Below are 19,341 nucleotides of genomic sequence, written 5' to 3' on the forward strand. Positions count from 1 at the left end.
AGTGGTTCTTTTAAGATGTTTTTTCATAAAAGCGTAAGAGATAAAACGGCACTGATATCCACTCTGCTCACAATGGTGCTAAAAAAAGAATTAAAACATTTTGTATTAACAAGCCTTTATTTGAAAAATAACTACTCCAGCTGTCTGAGGCAACATGACAAAAGCCCCTCTCCCTCCTCTGATTCTGTTACCAACTACGAACAAATGCTTTTTAAACCTTTATTGATTGTTCATACTGTAAAAAATATTTCTGTCATGGATGAAGACTGTGTAAATAATTCAACTCTGGTGAAGCAAAGAAAAGATCATTACTTTTTTAATGTGAACCCACAATAAACATCTATTTCTGAAGCAAAAAGACTGAATGACAAGTGAAAAATGCAGTGTGAGGTGTCAAACTGAAATACTATTAATTACCAAGGTCCATTTCTGTGGAGAGGTGTTTTGTTAGGTAACAGATACACTATCTTTATACAATTAATGTAGTTAATATTCTGTACGTTCCCATTGTATGTTGTACAAAGACAGGATTCCTCGTTTTATTCTCCTTCAGCCTGCACAGAGTACAACATGGCAATGAGAACTACTTGTAGGAGAGTTTCATATTTAAGGAATCGGGGGGCCGTGTGTCTCAAGTTTAATAGTCATCGATCTTGTACTCATAGTTATAGTCCAGGATGGAGTCTGTGAAACCGCCAGGCGTCGATGACTGACCCTCTCCTATGAGCCATGAGTCGTACCAGGATGTGGTGGTCTCTGGTGTTGTGGGAATAGTGGTTGTTGTCGTCGGGGGTAACGTCGTCGTTGATCTTAACCTAAGTAATCTCTGTTGTCGAAGGCGACGGAGACGTGCTATCCGGAGCCTCCTCTGCCGTTCAGAGCTGATTTGTGAATTCCCTGAATACCCAGTGTTGCCGTTGAACACGCGCCTGTTGCCATTAGAAACTGCGGGGTACTGTACTCTGTTGTTGCTGTAGCTAAGTCGAATTGGCTTGTTGCCATGGAGGGCCATAATCTGCAGAGAAATTATTAAGAAACTTCATTAAGTATTGGATAGACAAAAACTTGTCATACTCAATTTAGACCCCTTGGGCCCAATCTGGCCCGCTATGAGAGTGCTGGAAGTCCCCCAACCATTCTCCAAATAATAGTGAAAATAAACTGACTAACTGGGATGTTTGTTTTTTTCTACTGTGCAGAGCTGCTGTGACTGGATTTGCCTCTTGGCAAAGATGAGTGAGAAAAGCAGATGTCAAAAGGTTGAAAACATGCATTCATTTATGCTGAGGTCTGTGTTTCCCACTAAATTCGAGTATGTGTGGCAGTAGTAGACGATGGGGAGTGGTAGGCAAACTTCCTGCCGTTTTGTATCTTTGTGTGTCTTTTTTTATAATATGGTGGCCTCTGTAAATTCTGATGTTTTTGTGAGTCCAGGAACACAGCGCAGGTGGAACTCCTCTTGATTTTTTTTCTTCCCTCAGCAGCAGTTTGCGTAGTTTAAGTCACAGGGTGGATAACTGATCAATTGATCCAGCCAAAGCTAATAAGATAGAGCAAAACAGCTGCTGCAAACTTTTAGACCTAGCGTAATGAATGGTTGCATTTCACTTTCACTGCCCCGACGTTCTGCTGCTCTGTCTGTCCCCAGAGTACACTCTATGCTCCGACAGCGTGGTGCAATCGATAACCATACGCCGTATTTATTCCAATAGCGCTTCTGATGAATGGTTCCGCTCCAAAAATTAAAACAATAGGTGGCGGCAGATATTTTAATTGGGGTGTGCTGCCATAAATAAATGTGTGGGAAACCTTAAAAGTTGAGAATGCCTGCTGTAGGGTGTGATCAGCTCAGGAGTGCAGCACTTTACCTGTTTAATGCGGTCCCAGTTGGACTTGGCCAAGTTGAAGCTGCAGGCAGTGGCTCCTGACTGGTACCCCACCACACACAGTTTGGTCACAGGGGAGAAACCCTCAGCTCGAGCCGTCACACGGTACTCACCCGGGTTAAGCAGCCGCCAGTAGTCCCCTGTTGGTGCTACAGTAACAAAGACAGGACAGGCGTTTTGTTTTAATTTATGTTGTGTGTCAAAGCACCTGAGTTAAAACATATGAGACACAAGAAGAAGTCTTTCACCGCACCTGTGGTGACATCATGGTTTATCCCCTCTACAGAAATAGTAGCGTTTGCAATGGGATTCCCCTGCTGATCCTTCACGATGCCTCTGATGCCGCGGTGCACCTAGACAGAGAGGGCGGATAGTTTGAAGAGGGGAATGTCAGTACACTGTATATCACATGCTGCCTTTGTGTGTATGTATGTGTGTGTGTGTGTGTGTGTGACTGACCTGCTCCATGAAGATGAGCATTGCTTCTCTGTTCTTCTCCCACTCGTATGCCAACTCACTCTCATGAGGGAACTTATCACATCCCAGGAATATAGACAACTCAAAACAGTTGGTGTGCAGGTAGCTGAAATCATTCATACCTAAAGAGGAGGGAAACACACACACGATAACTTCACAGTCTGCACTACACATATTGTCCACCAGAGTGTGTTATAAATACATCCAAAACAGATGATAAACCTCTCCACTTACTTCCTGTGATTGGCTTCCATTTGGCCCGGTTGACAATGCCGTGCATCCCGGCAGAGGAGTCTCCATGGCAGGAGCCATGGTAGCTGTGTGTCATGGTCAGGTGTGTGGAGGCGTAGGAGACAGCCAGCCACCTGAAGAGGGACTCGTCTGCGATCACCCGAGGCTCATCTTCGGGCTCAGCGTACTGGTACCCAGCACTTCTTCCTCTATCATCCTCTTCATCCTCTCTGTGGCCGTAACCTTGGTTGTGGTCGTAGCCGTGATCGTAACCTTGGTTGTGGTCATAGCCATGGTCGTAACCTTGGCTGTAACCTTGGTTGTAACCTTGGTTGTAACCTTGGTGGTGGTGGTCGTAGCCATGGTCGTAACCGTGGTCATAGCCCCTCCTTTCCTCTTCCGGCTCTCCATATCCCCGTCCTCTCCAGTCTTCATCTGGCTCCTCATGGTAGCCCCGCCCCCACTCTGTCACATCAAAACCTTCCTCTTCATACCTATAAGAAAATTATTCTAGTTATTATTTTACGTGATTGGAACTGTAACTGAGAAGGGTTCATGGAGGGCTAAGTAGGCGAAAGGTAGGGAAAACAGTTTGGAAAATAAATGTGTAAAGCAGGGAAACAACAACAGCAACAGAGCGCATTGTCAAAAGGTAAAATTCATACTGTCTCTTCTTGCGGCTATGGGGTTTCTGGCTCTCAGCAGCAGCCTTGTTGAGACGTAAGCTGTCATAAGGGTAGGCTACAATTGTCTCCCCGCCCTGGAAGTTTGCACCTAACACAAATGGATAGCTTTTCATCCATGAGATTATGGCCCTGGTTTCCACAGCAATCTGGAACAAAAACAGGAAGACCATGTAAGCACAGTATATCCTCATTTTTTCTTACTGAGTAGACCACAGCCACTTTTGTCAAATTACAACAGCATTTTACATTCATTGTACAGTAAAAAACAAAACAAAAAAAAACAAAACACTTGTATATAGGGAGAACTTTTAAAGCTGTAGTTGATAACTTTGTCGATTTTGCTGAAACTGTCTCCATATCCTCACATTATTTCATAAGGCAGATAAAAAAACAAACAAACGTGTTCTTCCTCCCCTTAGTGCTTCTAATGGCATTTGCAAGACTACACTAGACTAGCAACCAATCAGAACCAAGGAGTCTCAAACGTAGCTGTCAATCACTGATCATCAGCTACAGTCAAACTAGGCAGCACTTATCAAACATCAATCAAGACTTTTTTTTTTTTACTGCATTGGCTTTTTCTCATCTCAAATGTTTTCAGACATATTTAAGTGTACTGTTTGGATGTAAAATTAGAAAGTTGTGACCCAACTGCCATACTGAAAACAGTCTAGCCAACAAAGCACTGCCCACCGGCTGGAGCAAACTTTTTCATTTTACAGCTTAACAGTACATTGAAAGTATGTTTTTGAAAACATTTGAAGGGAGAAATTGCAACGCAGTGACAGAATCTTGATCAACATTTATCAGCACTGCCCAGTTTAACAGTTTTGGCTGCAGTTCACAAGCGGTGATTACCATGATTGACAGCTGTGTAAGAGACTCATCCGTTCTGATTGGTTGTTTTCTTTCAGCCACAGTGGATTCTAGCAAATGCCATTAAATGCACAACCAGGACAAGGAACATGATAATGTTCACGGACTGTCTCATGTACTACTGTCAGGATATACTGTCACTTTCAGCAAATGTGACAAAAACTTATTTCTATAAAAGTTAACAATGGTAGCTTTAAGGGCAAACTACAGGAAGTGTGTTGTGACCAGTTTCCTTATGACAAAACCCAACTGGCGGTCTTTATGATTAGCTGGTTGTGAGACAACAATACCCCCCTCCTTACCGAGCCGTTAGTGTCAAAGCTCTCTGGTATGGGCACGTGGTGATTGGGTGTGAGTTTGGGCACCATGCCCTTATCTTCAGCATCCCACAGGATACTGTTCAGATCAGGAAAGTTCTGGAAGATGTCAAAGCCGCCCTCAGTGAAGTGTCCTGTGGTCCATCCACTCAGCTCTGATCCCTGCGGGGGAAAATTTGTACAAGTGAGGCATTGAGCCAAGACACTCCAGACCACTACAACAGCATGATTCACTGGTATTTCCTATTTGTTTCTCTCTTTTGTTTGCCAGTTAAGTGGAAACATGTGATTTTTTTTAATGATCACTGACCGCTTCAAAAGCTTCCACATGCCCATCAGGGTTGAGCGATGGCACCAGGTGGATGCGAATTGCCTCTATCAGCCGCTGGGCTCTGGGGTTTCTGTCTTTGTATTCTTTGCACAGGTACTGCATAAGAAGCAGAATCATCTCCCGACCTACTGCCTCATTTCCGTGGAGACCTGCCGTGAAGCGTATCTCTGGCTCACCTGCAGAGACAACCGGAAAAGAATATAGTTGTTTGTCCCTCAACCATAATCTGCTGACTTCCACCTGGTGTTTATTTGGATTTAAAAGACTCATCGGTGGTGCCACTGGGGCCCAACAGTCCTCAGGTGTTTAATTAAACCAATCAGGATTTAAGTGTTGGTTGTATCTGTCTGTTTCATGGTTGTATGAACACAGGCCCACCTATTTCATGCTCTGTGGGGTTGCCTGAGATGATCATGGCCAGGATATCCAGTCCCTTGGTGCTTTGGCCCAGGCTGTAGATGTGGGTGATGTTGGGACACTCTGCATTTACTGACTTCATAAGCTGAACACATGAGACAATGAAAACAGTCAGTGCGCAAGGTATTCTATATCATTATTTTTACAAATTATTTATAAAACAGCCAATGGCGACTATTTAAATCACTTTTACACAGATGTGTCACTGCAGCAAAACATGCCTGCAGCTTATTGAGTAAATAGGTCAATCTGATTCATCTGTGCTATTGGAAAGCACAAAAAATCAATAATACTGCTTTTTAACAGTTTTGAAAATTGTACACTGTGTTTATAATGAGCATTACATCAATGTGTAAAGGTCATGTTGCCCTCTGGTGGTTGAAACAACAAACTGATGAAGGATTATCCCTCTGCAGGGGTTTTAATATAATTTTATATTAAATGGGATTAAAGCAGACCTCCTGGTTAAATATTTAATTGTTCCTGAGAAACTTTTTTTTGTGTTTGGGAAAATAGCTGAGGTTTCCCTGTGGAATTCAATCAGCCAGCAAACATTAAGAAGGTCCATATGTGAGGACACTCACTGTAACCATATCTGAATAGCTGTGATGTGTGAACTTCAAGTAATCAACTGGAGTCACTTCGTTTTGCCTGTAGTGAAGATCCACTGGATCTGTGAAACAGAATAAAACGTATCGTCAGCTTTGTGTGTTTTAGTGTGAGTGAATGTAAAAGCATGTTAAAGCCACACATGGCAACTTTATAAAAATTACTTTTTGAAATATTTGCTTAAACTGTCACTACATCCACACAGTAGTACATGAGACATATAATGTGTGAAAAAAAATCATGTTCCCTCTCCAAGGTGTCTCGAAAGCAGCTGCAATCATGTCAATTACTCTGCGAACTGCAGTCAAACTATCAAACTAGGCAGCGCTGATCAAATATGAACCAAGATTCTGTTACTACATTGCCTAATTCTTACCCCAGATGTTTTCAGGGACAATTTTTAGTGTACTGTTTAGCTGTAAAATGAGAAAGACGGATCTGGCCAGCAGGCAGTGTTCTGTTTAGGCTCAGCTGTTACAAACATGGCGGTTGGGTCACAAATTCTCTCATTTAACAGCTAAACAGTACATTAAAATATGTTTCTGAACACATTTAAGCAAGAAACAGGCAATGTAGTTGCAGAATCTTGATTTATACTTGATCGGCACTGCCTAGTTTGACATCTTTACAGCAGTTGACAAACAGAGATTGACATTATTGATAGATGCGTTAGAGACTCCTTGACTTTTATTGGTTGTTTTTGTTAACGTGCTGTGAGACCATTAGATGCTTTAAAGAGGAGGCAGAAAAGTATGATTTATTTTACAGATAATCTGTCTTATTTAGTGCTGTACTAATGTTGTGACAGTTACAGCAAACATGACAAAAATATATATTTTTATGAACGTTACCAAAACCAGCTTTAATGTGCTCAAGGCTCACCAGGCAGGGGGCAACCGAGGACCTCCAGCCTCATACACAGAGTGCCGTTCCAGCTCTGAGGGATGATTCGTATGTAGCGGGCCAGCACGGGCTCTGCCAGCTGGTTCATTACTGGAGTGTCTTTATCACTGTTTCCAAAGAACAGCTGGGCGACAGAAAAGAGGAAGATAAGTGAGTAAGAGGAAGAGGAGGGGGGCATTGTACCATACATGGTGCCCAAGGAAGTGACATCATTTTGAGTGTGCTCACCCAGTCAGCATATCCATCATGGATGGTGGTCCATTCTCGGCTGTCATTGCTGAACGCCAGGAAGTAGGACATCACGAAATCATTGCTGAAATGAGAAAATACGTGGGCAACATGTTGAGTTTAGAAACGGAAAAACTCAGTGTAGTCGTCCGTGTGTTTGTGCATGTTTGTGTCTTACTCGACCGAGGAGTCTCGTCCTTGTGTTATGACTCCAGTGAACTCTGTCTCCTTGCGAGCATCAATCTCAAACCAGTGGGTCCTGTCCTCGGAGTTTGCACACCACGCTCCCCCTCTCATGTTATCCTCATCATCTGAGCCCTGGGAACCACAGAGGCCACAACACACGCTGCTGGGTGCTTTGACTCATTTTGAACCCACATATTAACTTCAAATATCAGCTTATCATGCACCGACAAGCAAGTAATTTAATTCAAACTCTGCATGTACATCACAGACGCCATGATAATTTGGAGTTAATTGTTCAAAGTTTGAATAAAAAATCAGCAGTGGTAAGCAAGGTTTAACAGCTGATTTAATGACTTAGCTGCTAAAAAGATTCTTAGGCTATAAAGACTGTGAACATAAACACTCAAAGCAGCTAATGGAAGCGACAGACTCAGCCATAACAGTATTTTCCAACATGCGGCTGGTAGCTGGTGTTTATTTCAAGGCCTGGCAGTATGTAAGTGATAGCTGCGTGTAAGCGTTCAGACCTAAGCAGTCCGGCTCAGATTGTTGTGTACCTGCATGTTGAGGCGCGCCCTCTGAGGTGCAAAGATATACTGAGACATAGAGGAGGCTGAAAGCTGGTCTGCCTCGATCTTATGGGACTCCATCCCCAAGGGAGGACACTCTGCCACGTACACAGAGAAAATCAAATGATATGTTAATTGTATTAGCAAAGCTTATGCAATGTTTTCCACAGCTTAAACAGACGTCGACTTACTCTTTGGCTCCTTATAGACACGTGGTCTGTTCTTGGCCCGCTCTTCTGCCTCCTTCAGTTTCTGTGCTCGCTCTGGCAGAAGTCAGAAAAACAGACTTAATGCCAAATAAATTGTGCTGTCTTGGCTGAATATTTTCTTTCTCTCTCTCTCACTCTCTCTCTCTATCTCTCTCTCTGCCCAGAAATAATCTAGGAACTCATCGTTATTTGGCAAATGTTATTTGACAAAAATCCACAAGAGGACCTGGAGGGCTGGAGTATGGTGGAAAAAAAACGTGATTACCTTCAGAGTCCAAGTGTGCGCTGATCAAATTCAGATCATCTTAACCCACAGAGTTCACTACTGAAAAACCCTGCTGAATCCCATCTATCACTATCATAAGTCATATTCTGACACTGGACTGTGTGACACATCGACACCATATGGTTTGTTGCTGGTGGTATGGCTGCCAATAGTCTTACTGACAGCGGGAATGTGAAACATGTTGTACACACATGCACAAGTGGACAAACACATGCACTCATTGACACTCACTTATGTCTTTAGGTGGAGACATACATCTGCCTTTATGTCTCTGTGTTACAGATGAGTGCGTCACACTGCAGAATCGTCTGAAGTTAAAGAAGCAGTGTGTAGGATTTGGTGATATCAACCAGTGAGGATTACAGATTGCAACCAGCTGAACTTCTTATGGACTGAATTCCTTCACTGTTAATTGTGAGGTTTTTTTTACCGGAAGTTAGATTATCCACAGAGGTCTCTCCAAAACAATGGGTCAGGTGATTTAAACATTTTATGTTTCTTCTACCCTGTTTGGTTCATCACAGTTAGCGCAGCACCACCCAATGTTTGCTCACATTTTTCTTCTGAGAACTTAAAATGAGGACCTTCAGGAGTTTTTTTTACTAGTAACTGAATTATTTGCAGAGGTCTCTTCCTCTCCAAAATAAACAAAACCCACAGATTTAGAAGGGTAAAAACACAGAATAAAGCAGTTTCACGTTAAAAATCTGTGTTTTTTTCCAACGCTGCTCATCACAAAGGGGCTCCTAGCTATGGTGACCACCATAAAAATGTGAATGACTGTATCTAGCATCAGTGTTTGATTTGTCTGTTCAGGGCTACCGTAAAAACAAGGCTGTGCACCATTACACACCCTGTGGACAAGGACCCGCTCCCTATGTATGATATAAAGGGCTCATTCTAAGGTAACGAAAACATAACAACTCTTTTTTTAAGGTAATTATGCACTAAAGAAAACCTACTTAATATTATATTCCATCTATGCCAATTTATCCCTTTAAAACCAACACACTAAACCTTAAAGCTAGCTAAGCATGCCTTTCACCTTAAACCCAGATAGCAGTGAACCATTCACACAAGAACTGCCCTTTTGACATCAGTCCTGACAGTGTGATATATCATCGTCTCCAGGCTCGCCTTAACCGCCGGCTAACCTTGCTACACACAGTAGAGACGTGGCGAAAAAAGAGCTGAATGTGATGTGAGTATTTTAGAGCCGTACATTGCAACATCCTTTGCCTGCTAATTCTCTCATGTGTCTTCCTTCCTTAATCACTTACACACACTAATCCGCTGCACACAGCTCATTCTCAGCTGGCCTCCCGCTCTCACTCCCTGCGCTTCGGTCCAGCTCACAAGAGCTTTCTGAACTTCTTTTGAATAATCTCCACTTTGTTGTGGAGGGATAAACTTTTGTTGCTGCTGTGCAAGTTAAAGCAAATACCAAAGGCCCCGCTTCACACTTTTACATTGGCGTGGTGGGACGTCACATCTGCACTCTGTTAGAGCAGAAATGTGATCCCAGGGAGTGATCACCTTGGAGCTGTTATCTGTTAGTCCTTTTGCACTTGGGTCACAGGTTGCGTTCGGCTACACTATGTATTCTGTCATGATTGTGTAGAGTGGTGTTATGCAAGAGAAGAAAAAAAAATCACATCTGGGTTTTCTTACCTTTCTCTTCCCTCTCTCTTTCTTTTGCTGCTCTCTCTCTCTCCTTCTCCATCCATTTGTCCTCTGACTCTTTCCTCCCTGTGGAAAATAGAGGATAATTTTATAGAAATACTTTTAACACAGCAGCTGAGTGTTCAGCAGTGTGGATGTATGTCTTTCTGGGTTTTTGCAAGCTATTAGGAACCATAAACTGGAAAAAAAAAAAAAAAAAAAAGGTCACAAAGGATCATTTGTAAATCTGGAAAGTTATTGACCTGCCATTCATCCCTTTCTCCTGCTCTCTGCTTTACTGGCAGGAAGTCTCACTGCAGCTTAACCAGTGGACTTAACATAAAACATTCAGTATGGATATGTTTCAGTGTCATGCCTGTGTGCACATACTTCCATATTCGTCGTAATCATCATACCACGTCCCCTCATAGGGAGGAGTGGCTGTGGGCTCCTCTGTGTGAAAAAAAAAAGAAAAGTCAAGTCAGACATCCCATTCAATCAGTCAGAGGCAATGCTACACTAAAAGTGAGATTTTATAAGATGACATGGTTAAATAAAGTTTTACAGGTTAGTACAGCCCTGATTTATTCAGCCACAACAACTGCTCTCCATTTGGATGCCACTGCGACGCCCACCGTGTAATTAAGTTGTTAAATCTTTTATTTACATTCACGAGAATCATAACAGCGACGTCATCTGATGACAGGGCTCTTGTTTAAATTCCACATCAGAACTGAGGAAAGTTTTAATGACTCTGAGGAACCAAGCAAACCCGCCCACTCCTGTTTGAAAAGTAGGGCAGGTTAGCTCACAGACTCACTATTATTTTATTCCCATGTGTTGCTCATGATTTCTCATCTGCTCCCAGCCTAAAGGCACAGATGGAACGGACATTTCATCTGCATCACAAGCCTACAGAGAGTTCTCACTTGTTGAAAAACATAATTGAAAATCTGGTTTATCGATTAACAGATGATAATTGAATTTCTAATGTGTATGAGTGACAGCTGTTACCTGGTAGAGTTTCTACTCTGATATCAGGGTCGATCTCTTTACCATCAGGGAATGGAAGATTTTCTGGCACTTCAACTACAGGAGTGGAAAAAAAATAAAACACAAAAGCTCAAACAGAAGGATTATTTAAGTGTCAGAAAGAGACGCAGAAACAGGAGAAAGTGACAGGAAAGGCAGGACGGGCGAGTGTGAGTGAATCAATGGAAATGTTGGAAGAACAGAGGTACAGTACGCTGGAAATACAAAGTAATGAGAACATATCAGCCCGGGCCAGATGAGTGTTGCACAGCCACACGACACATTGTTTCCTACATCTGAGCCTGTGGAAAAACTTATTGAGTAACTGCTGACTTTAGGTCGATGGAGGCTGGAAGTGATAGGGATGATTGTAAAAGTTTTCACTTTATCTGTGAATAACATCCTGAAGGATGATTGTACCTAGTATTAGAAGTTTGTTGTATGAAAAGGATAAAATGATGCATTTTGATAATCAGAGGCCTGAAATTGGAAGATATTGTATTAAATATCAGCCAGTGGATGTTATCACAGACACATGAAACGTAAACTGTATTATCCTTGCTTAGTTTAAGTGTGTCTTGGTCGAAATATTGTTTCAGACAGATGATTTTTCCCATTATGTCAAGATTCAAACACATCTTTTTACTGTAAAGTTTTTAGCATATACTCCGAATTATTCAGACATAGAAAAAAAAGATCACTATTTCAACTAAAATTTTTAGCTGTGGTAACTAACCAGTGAGTCATAATAACTTCAGATGTTTTTAGCTGTGATTCATTCTCATTCACTGAACACACTAAATCAAGTTGTTGAAAAACATGGCGAGCTTATTACCCAGCACGCATTGTATTGGGCTAAAATTCTCCAGAAAGCCATCTTTTTTTCTTATTTAAAACTCTAGTTTGTCGGACGTAGTGGCATTTAGCAGCTGGAGATTGCAAGTAACTGAAACATCTCCCATGTGCCAAGTGTTGAGAGAACTACAGTGGCCAATGCAAAAACGTGAAACCGAAAATGGCCCCGCGTTGAGCCAGTGTTTTCGGTCATTAGGTCTAGACAATTGAAGAAACATGGTTTGCAACATGGTAGAAGACCCGGTCACTATACAGATCTAAGCAGCTCATTGTAAGGTAAGGAAAACACAATACTTATTCTTAGGTGATTATAAACAATTAAAACATACTTGTTGTACTATATTCTATTTCTGCCAATAGATTCCCCTAAATCCTACACACTGGACCTCTGAGGAAAGTTATGTGTCTGTTTCTAGTGTTGCAGATGAGTCACACAGTCCTCACTTTGATGAAAATGAAAACAACATGATCCACAATGGAGATCTACTTGAACCACCCACCCACTGTTTTTTAAAGCACATTTCAGACTCAGAATTCAAACCAGGATTCACTGATCCATGTTTGGCTGTTAGCAACACAGCAAAAGCAGTAGTGATGAGTCAGTGGGGTGCATGGAGGAATCAAACTCGAAACTGCTTGTGAAAACAAATGCCACTGTAAATTAAATTAGACAGCCCTTGGGAATATAAGCAAATAGTTGTTGGCTCCAACTAGTTTCTTAAATCTGCCTACTTTAAAACATTTAAGTTATCTCAAAAGCAATAAATCTCAACAATTATTGCAACTATAAAGCTCCCAAGGGGTCATAATAGTTTCATCATATTCCTGTATGATAAACTGTCACCTAGGAAACATCCTTAGTCAAATAAAACAGACATACATGTGGCGTCCCAGTAATCATCATCTGTCCCGGCCTTCCCATCAACCTCAGGGGCAGGGGGCGTTGGCTCCACCTCTTTCCAGTAGATGTCATAGTTATCAGTCACAGGAGCATAAACGTCCTTGTCGTCTGGCGTCCAGTAGTCATCGTAGGCATCAGGTGCTGGCGTGGAGGGCTGTTTGCTCTCTGGTCTCCAGTAATCATCGTAGTTGTCTGTCACTGGAGCAGCTGGATCTTCCTCCTCGGGCTTCCAGTAGTCGTATGGAGGATCTGTGCTCGGAGCCTTGGGCTGAGGCCTGGCTGGTGTGGGCTCATCCCAGTAGTCATCGTCTGGTTTCCAGTAATCGTCTGACAGGGGAACAGATGGTTTATATTCATAGATACTTCTATTTTTACACTGATTTCGTTCCTACATGGAATGTGACTGAAATATGCAAAACTATAAACAACACTGAAATAAATATGACACAGTAATTTTTACTAGAAGCTGACTGAAGTAAATACGATGTGGTTGTTTGATTTCCAAAATTATGTTTTTGGACTTGTGTTCAGGAAAGTATTGTTATGACAGCTGAATAGTACTTTTTTTAAACATCCAATTTTAATCTGTCCAAGTTGTTATTTCATTAGATAATGTTTTGCCTGTAAATGAGATAATGTTAGTGTTAGGACAGAGGGAAATTGGACTGCTCCAGAGTTACCTCCTACATGGTGCCTTAAATTCCCAAATGAACTGTACACAAACTATCATGGAGGAGTGGAGGTTTGAAGAGGGTTAGGGTTGAGTTTTTGTCTCTGACATCTTATTTCTACCTAAAGTTGTCTGTTCCTTTCTTCTGCATCGTCACAACTTTGAAAAAAAGTTAAGAATGTCATATAAAGTTGGCCTATATTGTGTGTGGCAATTGGGAAAATTTGTGTTATGCCCTAAATATTAAAGTAGATTGCAACTCCTGATAGTTGTCAGATACACAATGTATAGAAATCAGAATAAAAGTCCATGCACTTGTTCTCTTTCTCAAAACATGGAGCCTACCTTACGCTCAAAGCAACTCAACCACCAACAGTTTGGTCAGTGACTCAGGTGTGTTATGCTCAGGCCCCCAAAAAGTGAGGCTGAATTTGAAGTCTATTTAACATGGTGGCCAAACCATGAACTACAACCCTCAGGTCTTGGCATGTGATGTCATTAGACCCAAAAAAGACCCCCCAAAGACTTATGTTGTAAAAAAGACATCTTTAAATCAGTGGACACATTTTATGAGTGGCACAAGCCTCTCACAATGAGTTGTTTCACTATCAGGATTTGATCAGTTTGTTCCAACAGCATTTTCGAAATTCTCGAGGAGCAGCACAATTAAAAAATTTCATCCCCATCCAAGTTAGCAGAGGGCTAAACTGAAAGCTAGCTGCTGACTGGTAAAGTCTCCAGTGCACTTGCTCTATTGACCTTATGAAGTAGAAGATCAGGGTAATTTACACATAGGAGATTAAACGTTATTAGTTTCATGCGCCACTGAGCAACTTTTGCAGGAATAAACAGGGCCCTGCCTCCAATGTTGTATCCACTTCTCTTTAGACATCCATGGTTATGCTAGTGGCAGCTAAAGTAACCAAAAACCGCTGGCCTTAGGCGGAGAGAAGGAGCAGGCTACAGAGTCTGTTAGGCTCACTTTTTTTCTAAGTCCACACCCTAAGATTTTTTTCATTTTCAAACTTGAGATCTTTGGCCCCAACTGACATTGAGTTATGTGACATTACCTGAGCCAGTTTCTCAGACAACACACCACTCCCTCTGGAGCCAGAAAAATGCTTTATACATTTTTTTCACATATGCAGTAGTATTCCCCAAGACCTGTAAATAGACTTTGATGTGTGATGCAGGGCAGAGTTTATATCAAGATATCAAGATGACTATTTATTTCAGTACAGTCCCTATGTGCGTTACTTTTTAAAATGTTGTATTTTCCTTAGTTTTACGCATTTAATACACTCTGTTTTTAGCTTTATTTTTTCTTAATATTATCTCAATGGGTTTTAGTCTCCATCTCATGTTATGCGCTATGTGCGTTCTACTTTTATCCTTATTTTTTATCTTACTTTTACTAGTATTATCAAGTGGGTTTTATCTATGTTAAGATGCATTGTATGTATTCTACTCTGATCCAATCTTATTTTTACATGCAGGTTTTATTATGTCTTTATGTCTTCTGTGTCTTTTCATGTGAAACACTTGGTGCATGTAATTTCTGTGTTGTAAAGCACGCTGGACCGCATTTCTTGTATAAAAGGTGCTATACAAATAAAATGTATCAAAATCATTTTTATTACTCACCAACATCAGGATAGGGGTAGTCAGTGTATACCTCAGGTTCAGTGGGTGGTTCAGTGGGCGGTTCAGTCGGGATCGCTGGAGGCAGCAGCCAGACAAAAGGTCGTAAACACATTCATTCAAGTCCAAGTTACTCAAGTACAAACTCGGCTTTGATCTGTCCTCACCTGTTGTGGTTGGTGGTGGAGTTGTGGTTGTCTGCTTGTCCTTCTTCTTTCCCTTCTTGTCGGATTTGGGCTTCTTGGTTGCTTTGGGGTCTTTTGGCTCTTTGTTCTTCTTCTTGTCCTTCTTCTTCTTTTTGCCCTCGTCAGGTGCTCTTTTCACCCTTCCCAAAACACCTGACAAGACAAGGAAAACAAGGGAAGAGAGATTTTTTCCCAAAACTGATTTTTGTTCAGAATAAGTACACGATTTAAACGATTTAAATGATTTAAATGATTTAAATGAACCCTCTTCGGCTCATATTCCTGCATTTCTTAACGGATGGAAATCTGGCTATAGCAATCGTCTCCCAAATTATTACTTGATGAAAGCAGCTTCGTATTAAAGTAAAACTTATGTAACACTTTGTATCATTTATGAGCAAGGCAAGAATTAAATGATGCAATAATTTCTTTCTTGCAATGTCAAAACACAACCCAGCCAGGGAAAATCCAGACAGCCACATGCATTTCAGTGGTTGCTTCAGGTCCATCAGTATTTCCTTCTGAGGTTGTCTGAAGTTTTGACGCACTTTCATGGAAAACACTTCCCTCTCTTTCCATTAGTTGTGCTCCATTAACCACACTTCACTTTTAATGACACAAAATCCTTCCAGATAGTCAATAAACATATCACTATCACCTCCACCAATGCATAAACCCATCACGGAGACTCATTAAAGAGGTAGTGTGGTCTGATGTATATTACATGTGAAGCTTACGCAGTTAGAAAGCTACGAAAAAGAGGTTTATTGAAACAGTCTTCCATCTCCATTCTGCCAGTGTGACCGTGCACCAGAGTCAGCATTAATCACAACGTTTTAGGAAGAGTGCAGTGGCAGTGGAAAAGGTCAGTGCCATAAAAAATCTGTCTGCAAGATGCTTGACTCAGAAGACTCAGTGTCTTCTTCTCTTGTCTGTTTTGACCCCCCCAGTCTGCTGTGTTTATTCCCTGCTGTGCAGAGGTCGCATTGGACAGGTGAGCACCTGGACTTTCTCATGCATGTTGGAGCTGTCATGCAATGAGTTGGTGTGTGTCTGTGTCTGTGTTTGCTCTTCCATGTCATGTTGGAGCTCAGCCTGCACCTAAACAGGTTTGATGTCATGTCTGTGTATTATATCTGTACTTTTTTCAGTTAAATTCTTTCCACTCACCTGCCTGTGCAGCCTCCTCTGTGTCTCTCTTGTCCCTGCTTCTCAGTGGGTCCACTACGAGTTCCTGCTCACTTTCTGGGTCATCCAGGGACTCATCTCGCAGCTCATCCCCTGCTTGCTTCTCCTCTTCAGTCTGCCGGAGAGAAACAATCCCCCCAGCACTCTCCCCTCCTCTGGGGATCAGCAGGCAGCACAAGGCCAGCATAGCCAAACACACAACCGCAGTCTGGCTTTTCATACCTGCTGCTCTTCCAACTGCAGAATCCTTTGGTTTGGAGTTTTCTGTCTCAGCCGTCCAATGCTGAATCCACAAGACAAATTCTTTTTCACCCTTTCTTACCTATGTCCTTGCAATGTGATCCAAACTTTTGCTCCAGTAAGGAAATTTCTGCAGCTCCACTCACAGCCACAGTGTCAACCAGACTCAGACTGGGCTAGATGAAGTGGGAGGGGGTAGGGATAGGCAGGGAGGAGAGGGAGGTGGGATAGAGAGAGAGACTGAGAGCGATAGAGAGCAAAGCAACAATCCAGTCAAATGAGTGACTGTGTTCCTAATTGCCCTGCAGCTATGGTCAGCTGAAACAACAGCGTAACGGCCAGAGGATCCCCTTCACCTGGCTGACGAGTCACAACAGGTGCAAAGCTCAGACAGGATATGGGGGGAGGAGGATGAAGAAAGGCAGGTGAGGCCTCAGACTGCACGGCTTGCACCTCCTGGGCTGGAGAATGAAACCAGCTCCTTCTTTGCGTCTGCAGCTCCTGTTGAATTCCTCGATGAGAGCTTTCGCCCTGCAGACTCACCACAGAGCAGAACAGCAGGAGAGACTAGTGTCTCCTAAGACATTGAATTCCACAGCAGGAGGAAGAAGAGGAGGAGTGGGAGGAGGAGGAAGGGGCAAAAAGGGGAGGATAGGGATTTTGTGTGTTAACAAAACCAAACACCACTAAACATCAGAGGGAGGAATTCAAAGAAAATGAAAACAGGCAGGAGTAGAACATAAATTCTTTGTCAGTCCAGGACTTGTTTTGGTTGGGAGTGAGTCTTTGTCTTGCTTCTCGTCTCTGTGGCGCTCTGTCATTCTTTCCTCATGGCGTTGCACAGCTCGCTCTCTCCCTTCTGGAGAAAAAGTTATGGTCGGCAAGGGGGCAATGGAGGAGCACACACACAGGACAGGAGAATTGTTTGAACAGATGACAGAATTATAACCTTTTAAGATTTTATGTTTTCATTTGCCATCCCCCCATCCTCCTCCTCTTCCTCCTCCTCCTCCTCCTGCTCTGTCCACTGTTTGGAGAGTTTGTCAAGGCCTTCAAGTGCTCAATGTGTGGTATTTTTTACCATCAGTCTAGTTAAGGTACTTCTTGTCCTCTTTGGTAATCTAGAGCTGTTTTTTTTTCAAAGTGAGGAATATGATAAATCCAATTTGGGCCTGAAATTTAACTCCAGGTTAATCCTTCAAAACCTGAATAAACTGGTTTAATTTCATGGCAAAAGCATGGGGAGAAGGCAACAATCAACTTAAAAAGACATGGCCCAAAAGTTAGCAAAAAAAAAATTGAACAAATAAATAAAGTGAAAACAAACAAAAAAGATTCTCTAATAATCCTGTTTTTGTTTTTGTTGTTTTTTTTGTTACATTTTACTAATTTCTTGCAATTTCTTGGATATTTCAGTGGATTACGATGTTACACAGAATTGACATTTTTTGGGGGTGTCCAAGTTTCCACATTCTTAATAAAGTCAGACGCATGTATTAGCACTGCAATTAAAGTAAGGAAGAAGTGCAACGTGGAAAAAGACTTTGTGTTCCCCAACTTATGCAGACATTCCTAAAAAGTCAATGACCTCAGCTCAAGTTTTTGTCCCAGTTTTGAGGAGGTTTATTATCCAGACATGCAGTGCAATCAAACTACTACACAGCCCACTAAAGTCTTATTAACTCTGTTAAGGCAAAATCACCAGGGCCTCAAACTAAGCAAATTTTCAGACAAGACACTCAGAGGCACAAATACCCCATCGCATGCGATCACACACGTGTGAACGCAGGCAAACAGGCACACAGGCACGCACACACACACACACACACACACACACACACACACACACACACACACACACCTGCTAGAATAATTCAGAATAATTCAGTTCATATACCCTCAGATTGTAAAGACAGTTGGAGCAGAATTGGATTAAGCCGTGGAGAATCTGATTTGATGAAAAGTGCATTGCAACATGCAATCATATGTATGGAGGATATGACTAAGGCTGCGAAGAATGCAGCAGATTATTCAGTCTACAGTAAGGTCAAGCACAGGCCTTTTCAACTGGCAAGGATGCAGAGACACACACTGGGGAGCGAGGGGGAACTGTCTCTGTTTTCACCCAAGCTATTTCACAACAGAGACAGGAAAGTGCAGGGTCACTGCCCGCAGCAATAAAAGCCAAATGAGAGCATGGAAAACATTCTGCAAATCATGATTATTTTCTCATAAAACATGGATTAGAAGCAAGCCATACTTCATACAAATAACAGAGTGTAAGATTAAGAGTGATAGGGGCTAACTGCAGTCTACTGTATGACAGTACTTCCATTTTATACTATTTATACTACTGCTGGCAAAAATAACCTATACTTACTCATATTTATTTACAGCTTTAGTTAGTTTATAGATTATTTTACAAATAACGTAACATTATGTGACCAGACTGTAGAAACACTGTTAACATTAACTTAATATTAAAGTGGGATTTATAACACATTCTTCCTTTTACAAATGAAAAACCTTACTTGTTCTGGTAGGACCTGTAGCCTAGCACGTTGGCAAGCGCTCCCAACTTTTTCTGAAAAGCAGCAACTGGAATAAAGTGGAATAACAAAATAACAAGAAATGCTAAAGTATAGTGTAAGAGTAGCACAAGAAAAGACAATTTGTTAAGTCCGCAAATTGACTCAGTAATGTGAGTTACAGCAATCTCTAAAGCTCTCTAACACTAGCCACCATTAGCTAACACT

At 41.9% G+C, this 19,341-nt stretch overlaps 1 protein-coding gene across 1 annotated transcript; it reads right to left on the reverse strand.

The window, feature by feature from the left end:
• Window positions 1–98: 98 nt before the first annotated feature.
• Window positions 99–17,461, reverse strand: aebp1b (AE binding protein 1b). The gene is made up of 22 exons (XM_042487868.1): window positions 16,328–17,461; window positions 15,140–15,310; window positions 14,976–15,050; window positions 12,641–12,988; window positions 10,888–10,962; window positions 10,264–10,326; window positions 9,883–9,960; window positions 7,908–7,979; window positions 7,705–7,814; window positions 7,140–7,279; window positions 6,962–7,046; window positions 6,713–6,857; window positions 5,806–5,894; window positions 5,183–5,306; window positions 4,784–4,980; window positions 4,459–4,635; window positions 3,260–3,426; window positions 2,598–3,088; window positions 2,346–2,485; window positions 2,140–2,239; window positions 1,869–2,035; window positions 99–1,015 (listed from the first exon to the last, which is right to left on the reverse strand). Exons 1-22 carry the CDS (start codon window positions 16,563–16,565, stop codon window positions 638–640), a joined length of 3,630 nt encoding a protein of 1,209 aa, XP_042343802.1. The 5' UTR covers window positions 16,566–17,461; the 3' UTR covers window positions 99–637.
• Between the last annotated feature and the right edge of the window lie 1,880 nt (window positions 17,462–19,341).

Source organism: Plectropomus leopardus, chromosome 6, assembly GCF_008729295.1.
Source record: "Plectropomus leopardus isolate mb chromosome 6, YSFRI_Pleo_2.0, whole genome shotgun sequence".
Taxonomy (NCBI): domain Eukaryota; kingdom Metazoa; phylum Chordata; class Actinopteri; order Perciformes; family Serranidae; genus Plectropomus; species Plectropomus leopardus.

Bases quoted from the DNA above. Each gene is read 5' to 3' on its own strand.
- aebp1b (XM_042487868.1), bottom strand. From the start codon at position 16,565: ATGAAAAGCCAGACTGCGGTTGTGTGTTTGGCTATGCTGGCCTTGTGC. The intron at 5,895-6,712 runs GTGAGCCTTGAG...TCTGTTTCACAG, and splicing joins CCTCGGTTGCCCCCTGCCTG to ATCCAGTGGATCTTCACTAC. The intron at 2,486-2,597 runs GTAAGTGGAGAG...CCTCCTCTTTAG, and splicing joins ATGGAAGCCAATCACAGGAA to GTATGAATGATTTCAGCTAC.